This window comes from Sturnus vulgaris, chromosome Z, assembly GCF_052056855.1.
Source record: "Sturnus vulgaris isolate bStuVul1 chromosome Z, bStuVul1.hap1, whole genome shotgun sequence".
NCBI classification, from domain to species: Eukaryota; Metazoa; Chordata; class Aves; order Passeriformes; family Sturnidae; genus Sturnus; species Sturnus vulgaris.
Window position 1 is genome coordinate 27,374,485 of NC_142283.1, and position 27,999 is coordinate 27,402,483.

The following is a 27,999-nucleotide window of genomic DNA, read 5'->3' on the forward strand; positions in this document are numbered from 1 at the left end:
GGAAGAAAAAATATTAAATAATCCTTCATGCAGGAAATAGCTAGAGAACAGTGTAAATTAAAAGTGAACCTAAGTTTTTGATTTTTTTTACATTTCTGAGGCCTTGCATCAAACTTACCTTTTTTTATCAACACACTCAGCTGTTTTGCATCATTATAACTGGTAAAGTTGATGAACAAATGCAGATAAACCTACTGCAACTGAGATAAAAATGCAAAAAACCCAAACCTGAAAGTATCTCCCTTTGCCCAATTGCAACCCAAGCAACAAAATTATCAAGACAAATATGTAATAAGCACAAGCCACTTGTAACTTACTACTTTATTAGCTTTACACACTTGCAGCAAATTACAACACTACTAACTTCTCATTCAGGATTTCTACTACAATGACTGAAATTTCACTGAAAAAAGTGGGACTTACTGATGTTGCAGCATTAAAGACATTTAATTACATGACATAAAGTAGAAGCTGCAAACAAGGGTAAAGAGCCTTGTAAATGAATCTAATTAAATCTCAAATTTACCATCAGATTCATCACCTACACAGAATAAAATTAGATTGGTGCTTAGAGTAAAAATTAGGCAAAGCAGCAATACAGATAAAAACTTTCCTTACTACTTTTGATTATTCTAAGAAAAATCACATCTGCTGTTCATTATTATGCTACTTTTTTTTACAAAGACAAAAACTTGTCTATCCTGAAGAGCTTCCAAATATGCATAAAACACAGAAATGAGGACTAATGAATTTATAAGAACAAAAAAACAATTACTGTACCCCAATATTGGGTTTTCTTGTTCTGATACATTATCTATCAGCACCTCCTGCTGACAGACAGTTTGCTTTAGTACAACTGCCTGAGATGTTTTATAGTAGCGAATACTGAATATTATATTACTTTGTATTGTTGTCTCTGCAGATAGAACCTGTGTTGAAACATGCCCAGATGGATATTATGAAGATAGCACGGAGGGGCAGTGTTCTGCATGCCACAGCACCTGTGGCACTTGCACTAGAAAACACAGCTCACAGTTTTGCCTTTCCTGCAAACTGGGTTGGTACAGACAAGGAAAAGGATGTGTAACCCAATGTCCAGAAGGGTAAGGCCCAAGACCTTTTGCTAAGAGCTGCATCACAGAGAGAGCTTTGAGAAATTAGATCACAGCAGCATTCCACATCTGTGTAAAACAGAACTGAGTTTTGTTTTCAGGAGAAAATATCTTGTCTTTTCACAGTACACTAGTGGTGGAAAACCTCCCTTCACAGTAGAAAATTCCAAAATTGATGCCCAGATGGGAACTGCTTAGAAGTGGTGTGGCCAGGCTTACACTCAGCAGATGCTCTTGGCTATCTCTATACAGAACAGCGTGAACTAGAACAAGGATACTAAGTTATATGTCAGTCAGCCTGAGCACAGGCAGAAGAGCCTCTAACCACCACTGTGGCCTCCACTTAATGTGAAGTTTGGATAAGGTTATACTCTTTTTTGCATTGAGTTAATGCTTATAGCTGGTGATAACAAAAACAACCATTAAAATAACTTTGAACTGAGCGCTCATAATTCTAGAGAGAAACTTTATAGTTAATCCATTTAAGTTCCAAATGTGAATTCAATGAGTTTTTTTGGAATTTCAAATTTAGAAAGTGAACCTATGATTTCTCTTTCAAGTCCACTTTATTTAAAGTGAGTTCAATCACACTGGCTGTCCATCCCACTAAACTGGAAAACTCTTATGACCATATCTCAGCAAAATCACACAAACTCTCCCTACTTAAATACTTTCTATCTCAATGCAACTTAGATTTTAGAAATTTTTGCTCTAAACACTATACAGACTTGTGCTTTGTAGATGAATTCCAGTGGCCAAGGGGAATGAAATTTATTCTATTTTCACTGAGATTACAAATACCTGTGTTCATTTTAGTATAACTTTTATAAATTGATGTAATCACTGTAAAAACCAAAGGATTAAACAAATGTTTGTTTTCCTGTCACTGCTGGCCTTTATGCAAAGCTATGCCTACCTGGTCTATTTCAGATATTTTGCACAAAATTCTACAGGATCATGTGAGAGATGCCACAAGAGTTGTAAGGAGTGTATGGGGCCTCAACCCACAGACTGCCTTTCCTGTAATACGTATTTCTACCTGCTGCGCTCCACGAACGAATGTGTTAGCTCTTGTCCTCAGTACTACTATGAAAACAAGGACAACAACATCTGTGAGAGATGCCACTCTTCCTGTTTAACTTGTGAAGGTAAAAGTATATGTTCTGCTTTGAGCAAAAAAAGGAGTCATCAAAACACCTGGAATCTTGGCTCCAAGATCTGGGAACATTTCATAAAGATACTAACCATGTACAGTGCTACCAATCTGTTCATGGCTTTAGCCACATGGGTGATGCAGGCATCTCCCAGGGGCTGCTGAGCTTTTCCTGGCTCTTGGTGACTTGTTGCACTCACTGCTCCATTCATTTACTTCTACTACATTGATACTTGAGGTGAAAGCAAGTGTATGAATTCCTGTCAAGCTTTCCCCAGAACTGCTTCCAGCACAGAGCATAAATAGAAAGACAGCAACTTAATAGGGAGGGCTACGACAGTGTCACATGTTGCCATGTTAGTGAATGGAAAAAAATGGACAACAGTAATGAATTTTCCATCAGCCTGGCCTCTCACAAAAATGCTCATCCTAAAAAAGTGGGCTCACTTGCTTACAGAGATGGACCTCATCTTTCACAGAAATATTAAGAATGACTGAAAAATACCTCGCTGTCCTACTGTCTAATACTCTGTGAAAGCCAAGGAACTTAATTCCAATTACACATCTTTACAGCCTACAATGGGAAGAGTAAAGGCCCATAAAGCGTATCTTTAGGTTGAAAGGCGAACAGAAACCAAAAGCACAGTAGTATTTGTTACTTTTAATACAGTTACGTATTTCTCAATGTTAACTTTCAGAGACTGTCTATTTTGCTTTGTGAGCACTGTTTGTGGTTTCTCAATTTTCCTAATTAAACCACTTCTGAAAGAAAAAGCATTAATTCTCTTGGACCTATTTGGTGCCCTTTTTTTATCCGAACAACACAAGATAACAGCAAATGGGTTCCATGCTGCAGTTTAGAAGACCGTATTGTATTTTAACACACAAACTGTTTTGGATAATGGATACAGTGGATAGTACAGACAGCTAATTGCAACATAACAATGTATGTGGAAATTACATTGGAATGAAGCCACATTAAAGAATTTTTACAACGTATTTTTATAACAACATTATAAAAAGTAGCAGAAATATTTTTGTTTGGATTTGCAACAAAAAGATACACATTTTAATTTACAGACCATCTCCTCTGTTTTTCTCCTTATCTGGCATAAACAGTATGGGACAGAATTTTTATTATCATTACAAAGACAGAATTATAAAACACAAGCCAGTCTGAAATGCATCTGCATTACTGATATATCAGCAAAAAGCATGGTGTCTCTTTGTCAAGCGCAGTAAGGAAAAACATGCATTGCACACTAATATAGGAAGTTCTCTGTATTATAGAAAGTTACTAACTTCAGCAGACTTCTGCTAATGCCAGTTCCTTGCATTTTCATTTTCTTCCTTTCAGACAATGACAGAAAATGATAAAGTGCAGGGAAATAGATGGGTGCATCTTGACACTTAAGACAAACCCATCACCTCAGTGTTTCACAGAAATACTGCATGCAGCATGTGTCTTTAGAGTCAGACACACAAGGTGCATATGATGCTCTGGCTGAACCTAGTGAATAATGTTTATTTCTTATGCAACTAAATAATTAATTTTTCTATTCAAACATAAACATCTCTTAATTCAGCACTGTTTGAAAATAGTTAACAGGGAAAATAAATATGGATTTTGCGAAGGACAGCATTTGGCAAAGGTTCTCCATAATTTCACTTCAGTGCTCTGACCTTATTTATTTTCCTGAATATGTCAGAGGTTCCCTGCACAACTGATTCCGAAATCACCTTTTCAAGAATATCAAAACACATAAGAAATAAATTCTGTTTGCACATAAAGCCCCAGGACAAGGCACAAGCTTTTTCTAATACCAACCTCTTCATGTAGAACTCCTCAGTAATGATTGCTGCCACTGACAAACATCCTTTTGCTTCATAGCAGTGGTCAGTATAATTTTTAAAGGGAGTTAGCTGACATTTTCTTTTGTAATATTGTCATTTTGTTTGCCTGTCTAGGGAAAGGAGCATTCAGCTGCACATCTTGTGTATGGAGCTACAGTTTATTAAATGGAATGTGCAACTCAGACTGTTTTGTAGGTGAATACAAAGTCCAGGAGACACCAGGACAAAAGGTATCTATTTGAAGGCTTTTTATACAAACAACACATTGCTCTTCTTTGATGTTTTTAATAGTGTTGTCTTTAAATATGCTTACTTTTTTCCTCTTTTGGCAGGGGAAGCCTTGTTTCTTTTTCTGGGCTTACCTTATAGTCAACAAATATATTGAAACTATATGAACAAATCAGTTATATCAATGATATTTTTTTTCTTCCAGTGTAACTGAGATTTCCTCATGGATTTCTGATGCCTTTTCTGTAAGAAATCCTTCTGCATTTTTGATTAACAGGTTTTCTGGCAGAAAGCTCTAGTAGACAGGCTGAAGTTAACAGAGCTGTATATTTAGTTGAGCAGGACCACAATTAGGTTTGGGTCTGTGCTGTAAGTCTGGGCACTCCACCTTCCAGATTTCCATACCAATTGCTTTCTAAAGATGTTTATTCAAGAATATAGCAGCAAGGCATGCCTGGGATGCTACAAACCCTGGAGTCTCTGTCCTGGAATAGCTCCTTGACAGTCCTACTTCATAGCATTGAATCTGAGAAAGCGGCCTTATTTGAGGCTGGGGACCACACAGGTCTGCAGGTCTTTGCAAAAGCTTTGACTCTAAGAAATTATGAAAAACTATGATCCTGCAGTCTTACACAGGTTAAACAGGCTTGCGATCCTAATTGCGTGTTTGGTGAAAGTTTATTGGAGTTTCCAGATTTTCACAGTGAACATGTCCCATGGACAGGAACTGTGAACATTGGAAACACTGAAACAACTGATTTCAGAGCATTCTGCAAGGCAACTGTGATCACAGTTCCCTCTGGTAGTCTCTGTTCAGAGGTTCCCAGAAGCCTGGGGAGGCTTTTAGGAAGAGAAAGGACTTTAGGAAGAGTATTTGAGTGTAAGCTGTTTCTGCAGATAAAAAAAATGACACAAACTAAGAGAAATCTGTTTTGCTAAAAAATTCCCAACCACCTTTATTCCTTACTTCTGCTTCTTCCTTGGGTGAAGAGAAAATTCATACTATCAGATTTTCCCCAGAATATTTCATATTGCTTCTTCTACGTCAGTTACTCTTCTGGCCCAAAAAGCTTAAAAGCATGAGTAAATTTTAATATCCTGCCTAGTTAGGCGAGATATCTAAGCTCTTATAACACTTTACATCCTAGCAGCAGACCATTGAGAAATCAGAAAATAGGAAATTTTGAATTTGCTATTGTAATTTCACATTGACACTCACTATGCCCAGAGGTGGCAACCACAATGTTGAATGACATGACACAACTGCCAGGTCAGGTCCAAACCATGCAAAATTAGAGGTGCTCTTCTTGTGTTCTGTGTTTGAAGGAGAACAAACCCAAGTGTGAGAGATGCGACAGCTCATGCACTGAGTGCAAGGGACCTGGTCCTCTCAACTGCACAGTCTGTCCAGCCAGCATGCAGCTCTTCCTGGAGGAAAGCCGCTGCCTGCCCTGCTGCAGCAACACTGACCCAGCAGAAACCCCAGAGTGCTGTGACTGCAGTTACACACAAGGTAGGACCATGCTGAAGAGCAGGAATAGTGCTAAGTGTTTTATGGCTGATTATGCTGACATTATGCTGCCTAAAAACTGGACTAGAGCAAAAATGTGCTATTGGTAAACACTGTGTTTCTACTGCTTCATCAAAAATAGGGAAGGTTTTACTCAAATAACAACCATTATGTCTGATGCTGGAGATGACAACTTCTTGCACTTACAACTACTATGTTAAATGGCCTGGCATTTCATAAACTGACTGGTTTATGAATTAGCTTACTTCAATGAACAGACATCTGAATCATTGCATCTGTGGCTCTGCTAGCTTTTCTGCTTCTCTCTCATTATTTCGAATCTAATAATGAAGAACAGATATGCCAACAACCTTACTGACATCCTTACTGCATAAGAACAGCAAAAACACCATTGTGGTATCAGAAAAGCTAGGTATTTTGTTGACTGCTATTACTGCACTGGACACACTGTACCAGACTTTTAAGACACACACAAACACACAAATGCAAGCTCATTTCATCTTTTTTTGTTGTTGTTCTTTTGTTTTTAATTGCATTTGTAGATGACTGTGTATTACAGACAACTCTACTTCCTGGGCGAAAAAGCAAAACTACTTTCTTTGTTATCACTTGCATTTTACTTCTGCTTGTCATCGGAGCCATTGTATTCATCTGGAGAAAGGCACAAACCAAAACCCAGCCTGTCAATAAAGGACGGTATGAGAAGTTGACAAATCACTCCAAAACCTTTCCTTCCTCTGTAAGCAACTACCACAAGAGTCCCAGTTACCATGACAATCAAGTGATTGAATACAGAGATAGAGATTATGAAGATGATGATGATGAAGATGACATTGTATACATGGGCAAGGATGGCACAATTTATCACAAATTTAAATATGGACTTTTGGAGGATGATGAGGAAGATGAACTGGAATATGATGATGAAAGTTATTCATTTAGATAACTTTTTACTAATTAACTAACAGTAAATTAGCCCTACAGTTTTTCCTACAAAATTATATCTATTTAGTTAATGTATTTAGTTACTTGATAGCATCCTGACCTCTAATTTTTTTGTTATTAGTTATTGTAAAAGAATAATAATTTCTAGAAACATTTTTTTCTAAATAAATTTTTTCTAGGTTTTTAAGTAGCATTCCAAATATAATCTGGTTAAGAGACAAAGTTTCTATGCATTTGTGTGGAGAATAATCCTTTCCCAATATGTATTTGTGTAACTAACACAAAATTTTCTTCAAATCTTTTTGGAGAACCCTGCCAATCACTACTAGAAATGTGATAAGCAAGACGGGTGTATCTACTTGATGAATGCCACTGGGACAGGGTGCCAGCAGTTCACTAATTTGTGATTAGAGTTACTCAGCAATTCATAATAGAATAGGCAACTTGGAGGAATTTATTTAGATTTTCTTCATCATCACCTAGTATTCCCTGAAGTAAACACATTCCACTTCATAATCTTTACATCATACTTTCCTGTGAATTCGTGTATCTATGACATGATATTTTAAGACTTAGGATTGTGACTACTTCTCATAACTATATTTTATTCACAGTTTGTATTAAACAGAACAAAAACATTTTATGTATCAGCCTCTGACTAATCTTTACTGCAACGTTTGTCAAAAAATCTTGCATTTTACAGATTAATTTCTCGGTTTACAATGAAGGGCAGTATTGTCTATAAGCATGGCACACACACATCCATCCTGCGCCATGAGCAGGTGGTGTTTATATTGTAAATGGCTCAGGATGCTCAGACAATAGTAAAGGGGATATTTGCACTTTTCTGGTAATTTTTTAATACTATTACAGAAATAAAAATTTATAATTCTAAAGAAAAGTATGGCCGTTTGTTGTAAAGAATAAATTATTTTAACCATCTTATAGATGTTGTTATTAATTACATTTCATTAAATCTCAGAGTTTGTCTAGGTTTCCAATACAGATCTGCTCTAAAAACAATAAGGTTATATATATATAGATTTAGTGTTTACAAGGAATCGTGTAAAAATACCAGCTTTTCATAGCTCAATGCCTCAGAGGAATTTTCTACATATGCCTAAACACCTCAGGATAGTTCCCTCTGTAAGATTAAAGATGCTTTATGGAGAAGTTCATTGCTTCCAACTTTAATTTTAACTTTCTAGTCATTGCACCTTCAGTAAGAGAGAGGAATTAAAGGTAATGTGACTTCACAAAATCTGAAACAAGAACCTTTGTTTATCTAAAGCTGTAAATCAACATTTGACAGCAAGGTACTTCAGAAAGATACATGTTATCTTTCACTTTAAAAGCTGAAAATTAAGAGGAAAAGAAGAGAGAAAATCAGCTTGAAAGATGATACTGCTATCCTGATTTTCTAAACTTGTTTAAAAATATGCTTTATTCTTGTTGCTAATGGCTCATAACACAACTGTGAGGATGTGCTTTGACACACTTCCTCAGATTTCAAAGGCTTATTCTTAGCTATGCCTGAACAATCTGAAACCAGAATGACAGATGTAATAATGTGTATTTTCTTTATGGGCTCATAGGTTATGAAATTATATTATTATGAGATGGCCAGATGAACCTGGCAGGGGCAACAAATTATTTGGACCATGGTGCCATAGTCAGGACTTTGGTTACTCAGCCCTTTGGCCACGTCCTGTTTTCCTGGGAGCAATGGAGCCTATCTGACAAAGCAGGGGAAAAAGCATCTTTGGTCAGAGACTTGCCAGACTCCTGAAGAGGGATTAAATTAGATTTGTTGAAGAAGCATGCCTAGCCATCCCAATCCATCCTGTCAAAAATCAACACCTACAGTGGGTGCCCAGAAGAGCATCAACATCTCTTGTAGAAGAAAATCACATTCAATATTTTTGAAAGTGTTAAGTTTGAAAATAGTACTCAAGGAGACACAAATTTAGGAACCCGTATCCCTTTACAGTGTTTAGAACTAGAAATCCCTGCTAAGAGTCTACAAGGACTCTACAAGAAAATAAAAGCACAAAGAAATAATTCTAGTCATATTTCTAGAGAAACTTAATGGAAAACTGGTAAAACCAAGGAAGGCAGTAAAAAATTACAGAGAACACAACAGCACACAAAGGAAATTCTGCTTTTCTGAATTATTTTATGATTTCTATTAATCTATGTTCCTTACACTTTTTCCTGAAATCAAGGCATTCAATTATTTTTTAAATCTTTTCTAGTCCTTTTTACCTGCCATCACCATTTCCTAGCTCTGACTGCCATTGTCACAAACATCTATAAAGTTCTAGTCCTCTGGAAAACACAAATCTTTCTAATTATTCCTCAAGAGTAACAGAAACTAAAACTTTTCTAAATATCACACTAGCGAGTGCAGCCTTCTGTTTTAATAATTTCTCTTTCATCTTTCTACTTTGCTTTTTTTGAGGATACATATTCCATACTACAATCAGACTGCAAGCCATGACCCAGCAGAAGAATGATTTTACGAGGTCTCCTGAACAACAAGCTCTGCTCTGTGAGCTGGCTCATTCCTAGGTTTTCCTGAATTTTCAAGAAGCCTGTCCCCATGCACTGGGCTTCTCTGGACAGTGTGGCACAAAATGTGGTTGCAAGGTTTTTTCCCTATTTGTTCTTCCATTTCGCAAATGGCACTTTTGTAAACCTAACATTAGTGAGTCTTAAAAGCTCATCTCTTCAAAGAATGCACTATTCACAGAACTGACAAAATACAATTTTCCCTATATTTTAAACAGTCATTAAAATGACACAGAGAAAACACATCCAGTTCACTATAATTTTATTTTGCTCCATTTTGGACAATGTACTGCATTCTGTTCAGACCTCTGGAAAGTGAGGATGTTTCTTTATTCTTTTTTCTCTTGAACAAACTTTTATATGGATATAAATACTTCCTCTAATTATGCAGCCCATTTATTTTGTTTAAGTAATTTCAACCATACCTGAACTTATTTTAATAAGAATTATAATGGCCACAGGGTTTCAAGATTTTTTAACTCTCTTTTTAGCTCTGGTAAGTTGCTCATGATATGAGTGTGTAGCCATCAGAAAATATGTCTCATTTTAATGTTTATTTTTACTAGCTTACTGCTACTACTGAGCATTTAATGACAGTTTCCAGAAAATATTTTATGTATGAAGTATAATGTCATTTTCAACTAGTACTATAGCAGCAATGATGAATTAGCAAACCTAAGCGCTGCTGTAATTACATATTCCCTTAAGTAGAAGAGCTGTTACCTAAATCTTACGTTCTTCCAAAACCATTCTTTTTTTGTCAGGTCACTGGAAAAATGGGAAATAGTATTTTTCTGTTAGCTTTCCCTGCAAGCTTCTATTGTGTCTCTTCAGTGTACATTCTAGGTTTCAGTTCTCCACTCACTGATGCACATCAAAACATTTACTTGCAGAATCTAACTGCATTCAAGCAGCTTTTACTTTATGTTATGCATATCACACTATCATTTTTCAGAGAACAGCTCTACTCAATAGGTTTGGCAAGACGGGAGGTTTTTTTGGTTTGTTTTTTTGGTTTGTTTGTTGGGGGTTTTTTGTTTTTTTTTTAATTTATGATGATGACCAGAGATGAGATTCCTCTTCACTTGTACACATATTCAATTAGGACCCCATGCATATAATGGAATTTTAAACAGCAGGGAGTGGTAAGTACCAGATCCAGAAGCAAGATCTTTCAAGGCTGACCTTGTAAACATGGGGAGTCAATCACATGTAACACAGGTATGCTGATATAGTTAAGTACTTGCAGAAATCACATCTATGTTCAGACCTGGACTGGTTACCAACTTTTTGATTATATTTTAATTGCTATAGATTCTCTAAAGTGGATGAACGTATATTCAATCTAGACTTATAAAACACAAAGCAAATTTCACTGTAACTGGTACTTCACCAAATTTTATAATCCCTGCTTTTCCTTATTAATGGATTCCTATTGACTTTGAATGCTTAAAATACTCCGTAATTTTGCAATCAGCTAAATATTCCATACACACAATTAGTATTTGCATACTACTCTTTCTATATACACTTACACAATAACATCTAGAACTCCAGTTTTGTTGTGCTGGCTAGTTATATAAAAAGCTCTTGGTTTACTAATACAAAGATGTAATAGTTCAGGAATCTTTACTTTCAATAGGCTATATAAGAACATAATTCTAACACTTGAAATACAGCATAATATTACAAATGTACAATGTTTTTATATCCTCATTCATTTGAAATCCAGGTTGTCTGTATCTACTTACCAAGCCACTTGTCAATTGCATTTTCATACTTTTTCTGGTCCTTTAACCAGTCTTGATGCCACCTAAGGTTTGCAATAACACTTGAGTAATTGTGACCCAAACTTTGCTTCCAACTGATAAACTGTTGTTTGTTATACTCCTGAACAGAAGAAGAAACCTTTGGATAGTTAACTATGGAGCGAAGTATTTTGTCCAAGGAATGTACAGTTACTGGGAATTTTATGGCAACATTTGTAAGCTCATCTGGATCAGCAGTAAGGTCTGTAACAAACAAAGAATCAGTTAAGATTCAATTTGCAATAAAGTAAATTAATGAGTCAGTCAAAACATAAAAGTAGCATACCAAAGAGTTGGGGTGGTACTGAAGAGCCATCGGAGTATGTGATGTACTTCCACTTGCCAGTTCTCAGCATATACACAGAGGAATTCACATTGCACCCATGGAACTCACTCAGCACCCATGAGGGCCGAGGTCCTCTAGGTGACGTTTCGCTCTCAGCTTTTTCACGTAGCAGCGGTATAAGAGAATATCCACTGAGGTTTTGTGGGACAGGAATTCTTGCTATATCTAGGGAAAGACAGATAAAATGAAAATGCTCCTGCAGTTGTCATGATTAAAAGAGCCTAACAATGTTACCAGTATCTGAATGTTGATAATAAAATGTGCTCTCCTAATTATTATCCCAAAATACACAATAAAAAATACCTTAAGGAATTTTCCAAGGCAAGCTGCCCACCATCTTGACCAAATGTATCACCTACGTATAACTCAACCTTTAACAGAAGTTTGTGAAAAAGGATCACAATAATCTCCTTTGATGGATGGTGCTGTTTTATGCCTTAATCAAATAGATTTTGTGGATTTGTGGTTGCAAACATTTCTCTTCTGTTCTGAATACCTCAGGCAGGAGAAAAAGAATAACACAGCACAAAGGGACCCTAAAAGCTTCACAATCCAACATGTTGTAACCATTTATTTCTTGAGCAATCATGGTGCTAAGCTTATCTATAGCATGCTTCATTACTGAATAATGAAATGCTTTATAAAAGGTGGCCATTATTATCACTGTAGCTGGTGGGGACACTTGAGCAGTAGAGCCACTTGCTTCTCCAGCAGGACTGGAGATAAAGATGATATTTGAGGTGATATCAACATAGTGCATGTACAGAAAACACTGGACGACTCCTTAGCGCTCCAGACAAACATTAGGAGATACTGCAATATCCATAAAGTCCTCAGCATCAATTTATACCACAAGTTTCTCTAGATCCCAAAGATCAGGTTAAAAGGCTGCAAAAGTTTTTCAGAAACATTCTGAAAAACATAGCTGCGAATCCCAAGCATATCCTAAAAAAAAGGTATGACAGTACTGCTGTTCACCCCACTGAACATTGTTTATAGTAATTCAAAATCCAAAACTTCCCATTTCACAGAGCACTGTGGTAGTATTTAATCCATTCTGTGTTGAGTGGTTATACTCTGTGCATATAAATTGCTGATAGGTGGCTCTTTCCTTCATCAGCACGTCTTCCTTTTTGTTCTCTGTCCAGCCATCATCTGACTAAGTACTAGGAAGACCTGTAAGGTGTAAACCTAGCAAGCAGCTCCTGGGCATGCTTGGGCAAAAAAAATTGAACAAACACATATTGCATTCCAACAAATGAAGAAGGGAGATGGGTTCTTCTGTCATCCTACACCAGCAACACTATTACTTGCAGTAACTGGATTCTCTACGTGCAAAGAATGTTCCAGCCACCTTCAGCAGCTCCTGCTTTTCCAATAGACAAAGGTACTTCCATACAGACCAATAAAGCTAGTGCTGCCTGGAGATTATGCTACATCCTGTTACAAAATGCAAGAGCTGTTGCACTTCCAACTGTACATTCGCATCACACAGATTCTGCTGGAATCAAAACATTTGCATTTATTTTCAAAGCCAGTGCAGGAGGCAGTCTTGAGCAAAGCACTTGCATGCCATGTTAAGGGAGATTATTTCCCTGAGACAACATAAAGCAAAGCAAGTAAATTTGTCACAAAAATAAGACTTAAAATCCGTTTCCTCACTAGTCAGCAGCAGCATGCAGACTGAGAGCATGATACATGATAGAGACGGCTCTTCATGTTTTCATTTTTGTCATACATGCCTTTTTGACATTCAGAGTACAGAGAAGGGGAGCTGCAGAATAGGAGGAATAGACTATGCACACAAAGTTCTGGGGAAAAAAAGCCCAAACGAAAAACTTCCCAGGAGGAAAAGACAGAAGGATGTTAAACCATCTGACCAATTATGTCACTTGGGGAAGAGGAACAAAGAAATAAGAGATTTTTAACTGTTATCCTATGCTACCATAACCGGTATAAGATCCATATCTAGTATGGATATATATACATAACAATTTGATGTCAAAATTTGGAAGACAAAGCCACTCAGATTTTAAATCCTATTTTTAACTGGATAACTGGTTCAAAAGTTTCGAGAAGACATAAACAGATAATAACTTCCGTTTATTTTTTAGAAAGCAACTTAAAACAATATAGAAGTGGATTTTTCACTGACATTTACTGCTAGAAGTACAGTTTTATTCACTCATGTTCTCCAGGCCATTCCAGTGTACATGTGACACCTCTGAGAGAGCAAGCCTTCCAGACTGGTTTGAAAAGAACATTTTTTTCTGACTGGAAGTCTAAAAGATCATGGATAAAGGCTCAAAAGATAACTTTATCTGACATTTAATTCCAATCAGAATTGTCTCTTGCATGATTTATAACAGATAACTGTTCAAAAATTCCCTCTTAAAAGTGATTTCCATCTAAGTAATTTAAGTTCTTTTTATTTGATTCTCTGTCCAATACTAAGTATTTTCATATCTCGTAAGGTAAGAATGGATATCCATTATCACATCTTTATACACTTGCCCAGATCATTTGTACATTTCCTATACAAAGTTTACATCACACCTCTTCCACATGACCCTTCAAAAAAGACATTTCTTTGCTAAATTAACTAATCTGTTCTCCTTTCAGGTTTAATCTCATCTCTGGATGCACTTACACTGTAATTTCTATAGTAATCTGCTGGGTTTGAAGGCTAGTAAGAATTATTCATATCTAAAGTGGGTTTTATTCCCTTTTTTAGTAATATATATATAATATATATATATACTATATATACTATATATAATCAGTCACCGTAATGATGTGGATGACAGTAATAAGGAAGATCATAAGTTTCTTTATTTTATTTTTTCATCCATTTTTTACTTTTTCTATTAAGTCCATGTATATGGTCCACAGATAAATTATCTCCTGCTGTGTTACTATATTGCCTCAACGTGGAGACATCATTCTGACTATGATACTATGATACAAACAGTAACAGTAACAGGGAAAAAAATTGTCACCTGAAATTACTTAACTCACCAAGCATAGTAGGATATATATCCACAAGAGATACTATATTTGGTATTTGCTGCTGTTCTCTTATACCTGGCCCCATAACTAAAAGAGGAACATGGGAACTTCCCTCATACATGCTCATTTTATAGAACTGACGGTGTTCCATAGCAAGCTCTCCATGATCTGCAGTGAATATAATGACTGTTTTTCCAAGAAGTCCTGTATCTCGCAGAGCTGAAATAATCTCACCTGCAATAACAAAAAGATACTAAAAAGTATACATTGAAAATACTTCTTCCAAGGTCTGTACCTGCAAAGCAGCATGCAAATTTCAAAGAGCTCTCCTAATCAGTGAAGAAAACAACTCTCTTGTTGCACATATATTTGTGCAATGAAGACACAACATATAAGTTGTAAGTATATTTGTGCAACAAAGACAGGAACAAAATCAATGAAGCTGGTATTTAAGCAAAGCACTTCGATATCTTAAATATTAAAACTTTAGGATGATTTATGCCTAAACACACTAGTTGAAAGATGTTATAAAATAACAGCTGCAGTGCAGGTGCTTTGAAATCCCTTAATTTCCTAAAGTTGTAAGGCTTCCGTTGAACTCTCTTCATTTGTAAAATGAGGAAGAACAGTTGTGTCTTTTAATTCACTTTACCAGTCTAATATACTGTCCTGGTTTATGTCCTGGACATATGCCTAAAAGATAAGCTTATTTGATCATTAATTTCACATTAGCATGCAAAAAAATTCTTGTTCACTCATGGTCACTTTTCAAATAAAAAAATAAAATGCTGTAAATTAAAACCAACTTGCTTTGCAAATTTTATATCTGTAGACCTTCCTGCAAACTCTGAAGAATTCTGAATGTACAATTAATTATTTCTGCATATCTTTCAATAATATGCTTCTAAGGGACACTCCAAATGTAACCTTATTGTTCAGTTTATGTGTAACAGCTGTTACCCAGTCTAAACACTTGGACTCAGTCTCTAAGGAAAACTACTTATGCCCTAAAATTTTCTTTTCTTCCAGCTCAGTTTTTACAGTCTGTCCCCTTCACAAAAATGTTTCCATTATTTCAGTTAGCACTTAGTCAAAGAGATTTAGTTCCTCTTGTACATGGCTGTCCTGGGTACAGAGGAAAAGAGGGGTGGAGTTTCCAGTGCTGCTTAACAACATACCACTTATGTCACAGAGGAGGCATGATTTTCATCAGGAAACATCAAGGTGTGTTGAAGTTGATTCAGTCTTACCTTGGTGGTGAAAAGGTGTGAACTGCTCCCTTACCTATTGCTGAAGTCACAGGCGGCTGTAACTGTTTCTGAAACCCTGACAAGCTGTAACTGTTGCTGGAGCAGCGGGAAGATCAGACAAGCTGCTGCCACCATCACTGCTGCTGTTTCTTCATCTGCTGCCACTGTCAGGACCAGCAGTTTCAGCAGCAGGACTGTTTATTTGGATTAATTAGCTCTCCAGCCTTTTTTTGTCCCTATTTTCCATTTTTTTCAGGCTGGGGGAAGTACAATAAACTGCAGAAACTTTTTTGCCTCAATCACTGCTTTTGTTTTTCTGAGCTGCGTGGTCCAGTGTGGAGGGGATGGAGATGACAGGTGCCATCCTGCCTTTGTCTGGGAAAACCACACTGGGTACTCTCTTTGGGGAGTGTTTTTGGGTTTTTTTGGAGAACACCCCTCTTTGGGTAGGGCACGCTCCTTTTGTGTCCTCTTTTATGGATATCGTTGTGTTTATCTCAAGTTTTTCAGTAGAATTGTTGTTCCCTCTTGTGGTCTCTCCTAGTATTTCCTGTGCTATCAAAAGAGGATGGGGGAAGAAGGGCAGCTTGTGTGGGGTAGTTTTCCCATTGGGTTTTAAACCGGTGCAATGGGTCGTGCAATATTTTGCTGCAGTCATTGGTTTTCTACAGAGTTTCTGACTGCTGGCTGTGATTACTTTTCACAGTGCTCTCAATTCACCTAAAAGGCTATCCTGTCATTATCATATAGACTGAATAAGCAACTTCCACAACTTATTCCCAGATGTGACTTTTGGTGTTTTGTTTTCTATCTTTTTCCCCCAAAGATCAGCCCTATCAGCACTTTCTTTAAAAGAAATCAGAACTAGAAAACCCCCTGAGTAGTAAGACATTACCTACCCAGCATGGCATCTGTTTCTGCACACATAGCATAATAAAATGCTCTAATATTTCTCACTTCTTCCTTTGAAAACTCTCCTGTGCAATTCTTGGTGTACGATGAGTAATAGTCTACTCGATGCATCTCTGAAAGAGCAGACCACTTGGGTATTTTAATAGCTTCATAATTTACCTAAAAAAGAAGAGGAAATTAACAATACTTTAGCAACTGAATTTAGCAAGTTTTTTTAACACAGATTTAATTTAAAAATGTATAGCATAAATTTACAGTTCTCAATTTGTGGCCCAGGAAACACTATGCTTATTTGTTACACCACGCAGCTACCTCCTCCATACTTCCCCACAGCTTCCACAGGTAAATTATGTTAAAAGCCTATGAAAATCAACTAGAAACTAAGGCTAGGAGCCACAAATATGTGGTTTACCAACTGCTGTATATTTTTAAGAGAGATATCACAGAACACTCTTCTAGAGTAGATACAGAAGATATAGTCTTCATAACTGTAGAACAAATATAAACCCATGGATCTACAAGATTGAGTGTTATGTGGGACTAGAGAACAACATGGAAAATCATGTAGTCTGAGAAAGCCTCCAGGACAGTGATGACAAGTATTGGCACCTTGATAAAAATAACTGAATACATTAATTCAATTTTCTAATACTTTCTACATGTTTTTACATATGTCAATCCATTATAAAGAAATGTAAAATCAGTATGAAACTAAAAAGCCAATCTATTTGTATATTCAAACTAGGCATAGTCACAGATGCTTCAGTACTAGCTTCAGTCTTGAAATTTGACATACACATTTAGACTTGGCTGTCATACCTGTAAATATTTCCTTAAATAAAAGGGAACTTGAGGTAATTTCCTCCTATATTTTCACTTGTTACTTGGAGGAAAAGCCTGACAACTAAACAAGTTGATCAATCTGCAAGAGTTTAAGCACCCACAGAAGTAAAACCCGGCTTTGTAGCAGTTAAACAGACACACCAAAATGTAAGTTTCCTTAGGATCTATAGAAAACACACTGCTAGAAAAAATCACGAAGATAAAATAATTTTGCTCCAGTCATTTTTTTATTGCTCAAGGTCCTTAACTACATAAAGTTACATTTTGGACTTTGCAAATGGTATTAGCTGCTTAAGAGAGCAAAAAGTGTCCCTCTCCATCTATGATTCTTTCCTATAGGACTTCAGCCTAGCTTTAAGGATTCACAAAGCCACAATCCCCCTGTCTGTCTATCATAACGTCCTGGGTAATCCAAAATGTTACTGTATTCCATACCGATCTGTGCCGTAAGATTGCTTTTGTGTCTTTATGACTCAAAGTATGGCTGGAACCAGAATTTCACGGCAGTTGGGAGGTACCAATGCCTTTAAAAGGTCAAGAAACCTAAGGTGATTTCCTCTTCTGCAGAAGGAGGAGACTGCTCCAGAGAGGATTGATAGGGGTGCGTTTCTGGGCTTGCAACTCGGAAAAACTGCATTTAACAATCATAAATCATATTTGCAGTGATCTTTGCAAACTCTATAGACAGTGAAGCTTGATCAGGCCCCTGCAGGTTGGGCCACCCCGTATCAGTGTACAGAGACCAGTTTCCCCTGCTCCCTTCTCCAGCATGATAGCAGATCAGAAGGCACCAGCACCAACACCGGCGGAGTCCGGTGGGTGCAAGATGAAGCAGCGAGTGGTAGTGCTGATCCTATGTGTGCCAGCACTTCCATCTGCCACTAGACCTTCCTAAACTCAAAACTTCCCAGAAGGGTTTGCTGTCATCCGTTCCATTTGTTTCTTGGAGTGCATGCCGTCACCCGTGGCAGGTGCCACCTTGGAAAGAGTCTGACACTGTCTTCCTTTTGCTCCTGCAGGCAGTCAGCAGTGGGGGGCCGTCAGATTAAAAGGGAGCACTAACCCACGTGTTTTGGGTCTATTCCTGTGGACCTTCGGAGATTCAGCAAGTTTGTATTCAGTGATTATTCACTGCTATTTTTTGCATGTTGCTGTTTCACTTGTTAGTAAACTGTTATTTTTTCACTTATATCTCTTGGTATTGGTTCCTTATTGGTGGAAAGGGATTGGTTGAAACTAAGGGGAGGAACTAATTTTAGTGTCTACCTCTTTGAATCATCTTAAACCAAGACATGTAGTTCATAACTAGGAAAGAAGCCACATGTCCTGAAAAAATGACAGCTTGTGCAAAATACAGGGCTTAACTACACAGGGTTTCACAAACATACCATGTTGATCCTCTGCTCTGTATTACAGCTCAATAAAGAGGACATTTAATTCAGTTCTTCACCTATGTGATCAAACTTCCTCATGAGATTACCTCTATGATTTTAAAAGATTGCTTCTTCCATGACCAAAAAAGAGCTACACTGCAGAAGAAGCAGCCAATGGTCAATAAATGGTAATATGTGGTCCACATAACGCAGTATATATACACAGTGGTGGGAAGGGCCCCAGCAAACTGAGCAGTTAAGGTACTGTGACTGGATAAAAGATGAACAAAAATTCGTCAAAGATGTTATAACTCTGTCTATGACTCGATAAACAGTACCTTTGCGTCCCAAGACACATCTCACCTAGCAATTAGCACTCAGCACCTTTTCCTTAATAACTAAACTACATCCTGCTTTTTGTAAATGAAAGGGGTTTTTTTCCCAAGCTCCTCCTCTTCCCACAAATTTCTTACTAACATGAAAAAATTCACATCTCTCAACCTTCATTTGCAAATTCTTTTTTCTAAGTATTTATATTTTTGGTACACCTAGATAATGTGTTTTAGCAGTTCTCTCGTGGAAAAGGCTACAATTTATATAAACTGCATATGGGGGGGTTTTTTGAAGCATAAAGTCTTATCAACCTAATTCTAAATCTGCAACTGCAGAGAATATTAATGCCTTTCTGCAGTTAAATCTATTGTAATACATTTATATTTTATGGTAGATAATGGCAACTGGTAACTATACAAGACAGACAAAAAATATTTATTCTTTGGAAGGGAGTGCTATTTCTTAGCTTTACACATACACACATAAGGACACTTGCACCTGAAAATCTACAGTAACAGAAAAAGTTAACAGAAAGGAAGACTGTTGTGTCTTTTGTTGCTTCATGTTCTAGGTCCATACTGCAGAAAAAGTCAATCTTTCACTGTAAAACTCAGACAAAATCATTACATAAAATATAATTTCTAACAAGCAAAGTATAGAATGTTCATAACAATGAACTTCAGACCATGACCAAAATTAATTTACAGCTAAGAAGAGCAACAATCTCATTTTTCTTAATGTGTTTCTAGCCACTGAACTCCCTATTTACTTATTGATTCAATTACTACTGCTAAGAAACATTTTCCCACAATAGAGACAAATTTGTTGCTTCTATTTCCTTAGCCTTCAATTAGAAATCAAACATCTCATTCACGTTCACTATGCTACCTTCATTACACTACTGTGTAATTAAATATCAAAACTGGGTCTATATTGAAAAATCAGTAATAAAATACTGTTTGTAGTAAGTGCAGTTATTAATAATTCATATTTAAATTTTATTTTCACTTACCTTTTCAAGCCAATAGGGAGATGTTAAAAATGTAGAGGATCCAAAATTTTCTCCCGCGTAGGGTGATGGATATGGGTGTGGTAAATTTAGTCCCAGGTACAGAATAAATGGTCGAGTAAAGTTAACTGCTTCTTCCTTTATCCAATTTACTGCTTTATCAGTATTCCGCCAATCTGTTTCCATCACTCTAAACTGCTTCCTATGACCTGTAAGTTTCACCATGGGTCTTCCTTCTTGTCGGAGCAGGAAGTTCACATCCCTAGTCCAAGCTTCCACACGGTTACTGAAAACACATACACAAGTCACATACACAGCAGAAAATGTTTCCTTCACTTTGCCTCCAAGCAAAAAGCATTATGAATTCCTGAAGAACTTCCCCTATAGTTTCAGCTACAATCTATTTCCAATTCCTGTATAAAACATTGTTATTCTATGGAGTAATAACGATTGTGCACCTATTTTATACTCAGACCTTCAGTCTTTTTGCTTCTTAATCTTTCTTATTTATTATCCATTTATGTCAGAATGGCTCTTCTCACATCTACAAAATAATATTTGGAAATAGCACTCTATCTTGGGTACCCTTCTCTACATTTTGGCACAGATTCACACACGATACATTTGTAAACTGGGCCTGAGATTTTTATTTGAAAGAGTCTAGTGGGAAATAACTTGCCTAGTGAGGCTGCCTTTAGAAACAACATTCTGGATGTGGATTGTTAAGATTAATAATTAATTAATAGGATTACCCCCTATTAATTAAACACACTTTAGACAAAAATCCGTAAGAATTGTTTCTCTTGTACAAATCCTATCAAACGATTAACAGAAAAGAGCGTAAAGAAAGGAAGAAGGAGGGGAAAATGGCAACATTTTAATGATAAAATATTTTTGAACATATTTTCTAATATTGTTGTCTCTCTAAGACACTAGAAAATCTGAGCTGCAAATGTCCTGGTTTCTTTGCTAGAGTGAATGATGGTGGGCATTGGTAAGAGGCAGACTATTGAAGACCTTGACTAATCTTTGTCTTGTTCATGGCAATTTCAATATAACCAACCAAATTACAAAGGAAAGTATAAAACCATTCAAAGTTTGATCCCATGCTTTTATCAAAACACAGTATTATTATTGTTTAAAGAGCATCTAACTAGTTTTATCCCCAAAGGAATTTTACCAGTGCACTTTAACTTCCAGAAGAGCTATTCAGAATTACCTGTAACAATTATTTTTATTGTTTTAGCTTCTTCTTTAGGCTCAGTTTCAACCTAAACAGGCTTATATAAATTACTGAGAACAAATTAAGGTATCTGGTTTACAGAAAAAGCACATTTCATAAACATTAAAATGAAATTATGATAAAGGAGTGTGTGTGTGTGTCTAATTGCACCTTATGTCATAATACTGATTTATACAGAAGAAAAAAATACCGTCGGCCATAGACCAGTTTGATTATCCAGTCAGACTGAGATTAGGATCAAGTTTAAAGAACGAAATCCCCTCAAAACCAAAAAAGGATACATTAGGTAATTCTAACCTGTTTAATATTAAAGAAAAAGCTTCTCTGTATTATTATTTCAACAACGGACATCATTATTAATCAATGAGATAGAGTGTCTTCATAAAAACAACACAGAATGAAGATTCCCCTGCAGGCCATGGAGAAGATGGTAAGGAAGGTTGTCCCTCTGCAGTCCATGGAACAGATATCCATCTGCAGCCTATGGAGTACCCCACACTAAAGCAAATGGATATCCAAAGAAGGCTGTGATCCTGTGGAAAGCCTGCACTGGAGTAGACTTCCAGCAGGACCTGTGCACTTGCAGAAAGGAATCCGTACTGGAGTAGGTTTACTGGCAGTACTTGTGACCACATTGAAGCAGTCTTTTCCTGAAGGAGTACATCTCATAGAAGGAACCCTTGCTGGAGCACTTTGTGAAGAACATCAGCCCATGGGAAGGACTCACTTTGGACAAATTAGTGGGGGACTGTTCTTTCAGTGGGGGAGGGACTCCACACTGAAGCAGAAGAAGGCAAGGAGTTCTCCCCCTGGCAGAGATAACGTGTGGTGAACTGACTGCAGTCCCCCGTTCCCAGACCCCTGTGCTGCTGACACATGTGGTAGAGAATCTGGAAATTGAGCCTGGATAGAAGGGTGGGGGGGAAAGTGTTTTAAGCTTTGGGTTTACTTCTCATTACCTTACTCTTGCTTCTAACTGGCGATAAATTAAATTAATTTTCCTAAGTTAAGTCTCTTTTGCCTGTATACCTGAGTGATCTCTTTCAATCCTTATCCTCACCATCGAGTCATTGTTTTTTCTCCTTCCTGCTCACTGGAGGAGGTGGAGACACAGAACAATTGTCTATCATGGTGGCCCTGGTGTATATCCAGGGTCAATTCACCACAGCAGCACAAGTCTGTGAACACTTACAGCCTTCAAAAAAACCTCCCAAAAACTCTTACATTTTGTGATAGTAGGCTTCATATTAAATAATTACAAGTATGGGGTTTTGTTCTGCTTTTCCTACACTGTTAATATAACTAGGAAGTCAGAAAGTCTTAAGGCAAGGCAGAAACAGTTTATGAATTTCACTTAGGGAGCAATACCAGTGGTAGAAAATAACCATTCATGTTGGGCAAAACCAGTTTCTGTGCTACCTTTCAACTACAGCTACCAGCCAAAGTACAGCTGCAAGGAATATGCTTGCTTCTCCATAAACTTGCAGGACAGATCTCTGCTAGACACACAATTTCTTTTAAAGTAAAGCTATTATAATTTCAAGTGGAGACTGAAACCACGTGACAGGCCAGTACATGATCACTACATGCCCATTTCATAGCAGGAAATCTACCTGATTACCTTACTGAATGATGTCCAGAAGTAAAGTCCAATTTCCCAAACTTTTGTGCAAGGTAGCCATGCTTCTCCATTAGATCCATCCATGTTACATAATCTGGATCTAGACCTTTGAAGTTATTCCAAGATTCTGTTAAATGAGTGAAAAGACCACTCCACATAGCTAGGAAAAAAAATTATGAGTGATTAGTACCCCCCACCTATATGGTTGAGAAGGGATTAATCTTCTCACTATTACAGAGGTTAAAAGTCCAAACTGTGGTACGAGAGAGCAAGGAATACGAAGTATTACTCTTCCAAATCTTATTTCATAATTAATACAAGTAATAAAATTTACTCAAATAATCCCAGAATTGCAGAAGAATGTATTTACATGTGTTTCAGAGTATTAGTTCCCTTACTAGTTAGATTTATTGTGAGTTTAAATTTAAGTGTATTTGTGGACAGAATTACAGTATAGTATTTTCATAAATACAATATGCCCTCAATTTTATTCTTTTTAGGTAATCTACTTCATTATCAATTTCAGAAACAAAGTGAGAATATTAAAGAAGATACCAAGAAGAAAGGAAACCAAGGCAAGAGTTGACAAAGGAACTATAAGGGAAGATTGTTTTAGTGAATTCCTATTTCTTTTCAGCTTATCAAGAATCATTTCCTCTTTCCAATTCTAATATAGAGTTAAAGGTAGTCCCAAAACAAAACTAAATCATTTCACAAGCCATAGAAATACCCTATAAGCAAGTGCATCAACCCCTCATGGCAGTACTTGTCCTTTCCCCACCTCAAAGCCCTTTTTCCCACCATCTCTTTTGGTATCATCCCTGACACCTCCACAACAGATGAACCCTCAGTTCCTTGCAGTTATCCAAGCTCCTGGCTAAGCAAAAGATGTCTTACTGGTTCAGAGCCTCACATATGAGTTCAGTGGTCATGGCTACCTATAATGCTACACATAAATGATGAATGATTTAATTCATTATGCAGTTTCTTTCTCATAGGTGTACTAACCTGCCATTTTCACAAACTTCTTAAAATTAAGTAATTCAAAATAAAGTCATTGGTCTTAGCAATAAAAATTGGCTGAAAGACTCAAGCATCAAGACAAGGAAAAAAAGGCTGACTGCTTGTTCATGTAACGTCACCCACTTAAAATGTGACCATGAGAAAAATAAATGGGGACTTGGTAATCAATAAAGGGAATATTAAAAATGTAATACAATATTTGGCCGCCTTTGCTTGCTGCTTCTTTCAGTGTATGCTTTGAGAGGGAGGGGGATCTCTTTTACAACTACAGATTAAGGAATGTCTCTGCAACAACTGAAAAAGGTAGAAATGTTTTAAGATGTAGCCTTTGATTGAGGAATATAACTTCTTTTTATTTTCCTAGCAAATTCTGCAAGCGTGAAATGGAACACAGAACAACAGCCACATTAAGTAAAGAAAAACATGAAAGTATTTGATTAAAGCTACTGGAATATGCATCATGTATCTAGAAGACAATGGCAACAGCTACCACTTTATTTGGCTGTTATTATTTATTACGCTTTGCTGAATACAGGAAAGATATTTATTAACTTTGTACTGGGAAGAGAGAGTAGCTCTGAATGTAGTTTCAGCACCATAGAAGAACAAATGGATGATTTCTCTATAAATCCTGAAGATTTAAAAAAAAATCGGAAGCTTCAGTGGAGTTTGTAAAAATATTTGGGAACTTATACTTCACTGAAGAAAGGAGAACAAAAAAAAAAAGGAGGAAACATAAGAAATAGAAGAGAGAAACAGGTGAAAGAGAAGAACACCATAAGAATTCAAACATAAACAAAAAACAAACAAACAAACAAACAAAAAACCCCAAAACCCAAACCAAACCAAAACAAAACAAACAAACAAACAAAAAAACAACCAAAAAACCCCCAAATCCTGTTAAATAATTTCAAATTCCCCACCATTACCACATTTAAATTGACATGTGCAAGCATTTATCTGATGTTTTTCTTGGTTCTACCTGCACGAGAAGGACAACAAATTGGAGAATTGGTGTAGGCATTGAGAAAGACAGTGCCATGTTTTTTCATAAAATTTATGGAAGGTAAATTCACAGTCTGATTTCCTGGAAAAAATGTCAAGCGTCCATCCTGTAATTAGACAAAAGCAACACATAAACACCATTAATGCAAACTATTGGCTGCATTAATCCAGAAGGTCTAAGCAGATCACTATAAAAGGAATCACTTTTGAAGAAATGCACTGGAAAAGATAACTGGGCTCCTTTACAGTAAAACTAATTCCACTGTAACACTATACATATATACCAAGCTCCAGTTCTTCAGGGGTGGGGTCCTCCTATGACGCATTCAGTGGGAATAGGTATAGTGAAGGGTAACAAGGAGTGAGGCTGAATTCTAATGTAGATATGTGCACTAGCACATATTTCTGTGAAACCAACATTGATCCCTCATCCTTTTTAAAGATTTATCCATTCCACTTCTCTGTGACCTCTGAAGCCACAGACTGGAAAAGGGATCAGAAAGCTAAAGGAAGGCTATTTTCCCACAGAAATCCCACCCACAATGGCTCCCTTTTGATACTTTCATGTTAATTTCATTCTCACCTATTTGTTTAGACAGAGTTTTTAATCAGTAACTTTAAAAAGATTAAACATTTTGAATAAAGTGTAAAGCTACAGTAAAAGATTAACATCACATGAAACCAGGTTTTATGCAGAGTGCCATATCTCATGTAATTGTGTTTTAGCTGTCACTTTTATTCCTTTCCTTGCTTGAATTAGATGTGCCAACACAGCCGAAGCCTGACTGGCTCTTTAGTGAACAGACAGGCAATAGCGCATCTGCAGTTTTAACTGCAGAAAAAAGTAATTCCTGACATTTGGTTTCTGGCAGAAATACTCTTGGAAAATCCATCATGGTAGAGAGTCACTTCATTTGGCACCAGTAGAGCTAAATGCAGCATCCCAGCCTCTGAAATCAGCTCACATCATGAGAACATGCTAATTTTGGATACTACTAATTTTGTATACTACTAAATGGCATCTTGAACAAGCACTCAGTAGGATAAACTGGAAATAAAGCTGTTATATGCAATTGGAATTTGAACTAAACTTTGGGCTGAAAGTGCCCTTTAGACAGTTGTCCTGGTTCCAGTCAGGATAGGGTTCATTTTTGTGGTAGCCAGGAGGGGACAAGGCTATGACGTGGAGGTTATTGTGTACCACCTCATGTCATTTTCCAGGAACAGAGGAAAGGGTTCCTTCCAGGGTAGTGTGGCAGCAGTCAGGTACTGGTTGGGCTCTGCATAGTATAGTGGTGAGCATTCAAATGTGAATTGCTCACCTCTCTTGTACATTTTTATTATTAATGTTGTTGCTATTACTGTTCTGGCTCTGCTGATTCTAGTAAATTGTTCTTACCCCAATCCATGACCTTTATCTTTTGTGCCCCCAATTCTCTGCTCCAGCCTGCCACAGAGGAACAGGAGTGGGACAGAGGAGTGAGCAAGTGGCACTTGCCTTGGAGTGATTTCAGTGGGAACACTAAATTGGAGAATACCATTCCTAAACCATGACAAAAGTACACAACTGCTCTGCAGTCCCATCAACAACACATTCTTAAGTTTCTCCAACAAAGTCTTGTTTGAACAGCTGGAGACAAGAGTTCCTTATATTGATACTGTGATACCATATTCAATGACACAGCAGCAAAAGAACTGCATATACTTTGTGCCACAGTATGCTTGGTGTCCTGGGACATGATTATTGTTTCTATAGATGACAGGGTATTCAGTGAAAGTAGTAAGCATCTGGAATTGGCTGAGAAGCTGGAAATCAACAAAAATTGTGTCTGGAAACCTAAGAACTATGTAGGATTTCTAGGTTTTGAAATATCTAAGGAAATAAAATTAACACAAACAAGCACCTTTCATCCAGGAACTTGAGCTGCATTGCAAGCAAAATCTGTCATCCATCATACAGTTAATTTCAAGTAGTAATTCAGGAGCTGAATTGCCTACTAGCACATTTCACCAGGAAACCCTTGGAATAGGACAATGCCTGATGTGACACAGCAGCACAAAGCTAGCTAGCACAAAGCTAGCTCAAGCAAGAGGTCACTGTTCTGCAGGCCAAACACAATCAAGCATCACTGAGAAGAAAATTTTTGTCCCACTTGGCAAAATAGGTGCGATTCCTTCAATGTGACCCACAACAAAAAAGTCAGGCACACTTTCTAATAAAAGTCTCAACCTTTTAACAGCCTACAGGACTTCAGCGTTTTCTATTTTCTAGAAAAACTTAGTTTCAACCTTCATATTGTCTACTGGTGAATGTAATCAAAATGGTTCATCTATTTCTACCTTCAATATCATCTCAGGAAAAAAGCTTACCTAACACATTTTTTTACTACATTATTCTTTGTATGCAAATATGACACTTTTCAAAAACCTTGTTCTTAATTGTTTACATAAGAATTCCACAAATATTGTGGGTTTTACCTTTCTTCTTTGCAAGAGTTACCTCATTAATCCCTGTAATATTGTTTACTAGAATTTCCTGCTTAAAGGGGACATATAAAAATTCACCAAAGGTTTGTCTGCAGCCTCTGCTAGCATCTGGATATAAAATGGACATTGACTAACCCTCAGAACCTTAAATACTGTAATTTTAACTATTGGTAAATAGACTTTTAGTAAAAGCTGAAAATCTGGAGAAAAAGACATGCATCATTTTGGAATACTAAGAGAGATGACTTACTGAAAAGAAAACTAACAGAGAATAGAGTCAAAGGAACGAAAGCCAATAAGGAGCTATAACATTAATAAAGAAGGAACCATTTCTTTATCTTTG

At 36.9% G+C, this 27,999-nt stretch overlaps 2 protein-coding genes across 3 annotated transcripts in view; one reads left to right on the forward strand and one right to left on the reverse strand.

Annotated features, from left to right (window-relative positions):
* Window positions 1–6,850, forward strand: part of PCSK5 (proprotein convertase subtilisin/kexin type 5) — a 245,934-nt gene extending 239,084 nt beyond the window's left edge. The window contains exons 34-38 of the mRNA XM_088156601.1: window positions 923–1,103; window positions 2,043–2,260; window positions 4,234–4,349; window positions 5,674–5,860; window positions 6,421–6,850. Of these exons, the coding sequence (XP_088012727.1) occupies window positions 923–1,103; window positions 2,043–2,260; window positions 4,234–4,349; window positions 5,674–5,860; window positions 6,421–6,824 (1,106 nt within the window). The 3' untranslated portion in view covers window positions 6,825–6,850. The remainder of the gene's footprint in view (window positions 1–922; window positions 1,104–2,042; window positions 2,261–4,233; window positions 4,350–5,673; window positions 5,861–6,420) is intronic.
* Window positions 1–27,999, reverse strand: part of ARSK (arylsulfatase family member K) — a 44,811-nt gene that overhangs the window by 14,760 nt on the left and 2,052 nt on the right. Inside the window, exons 2-9 of one of the 2 annotated variants that reach the window (XM_088156603.1) lie at window positions 25,147–25,276; window positions 23,142–23,301; window positions 20,281–20,563; window positions 16,707–16,878; window positions 14,567–14,791; window positions 11,489–11,713; window positions 11,146–11,406; window positions 6,353–6,529 (exon numbers count right to left, since the gene is read on the reverse strand). In XM_088156603.1, the coding sequence (XP_088012729.1) occupies window positions 6,495–6,529; window positions 11,146–11,406; window positions 11,489–11,713; window positions 14,567–14,791; window positions 16,707–16,878; window positions 20,281–20,563; window positions 23,142–23,301; window positions 25,147–25,276 (1,491 nt within the window). In that variant the 3' untranslated portion in view covers window positions 6,353–6,494. Of the gene's footprint in view, window positions 1–6,352; window positions 6,530–11,145; window positions 11,407–11,488; window positions 11,714–14,566; window positions 14,792–16,706; window positions 16,879–20,280; window positions 20,564–23,141; window positions 23,302–25,146; window positions 25,277–27,999 lie in introns of those variants that run through there. The other variant, XR_015799498.1, reaches the window with a different exon arrangement.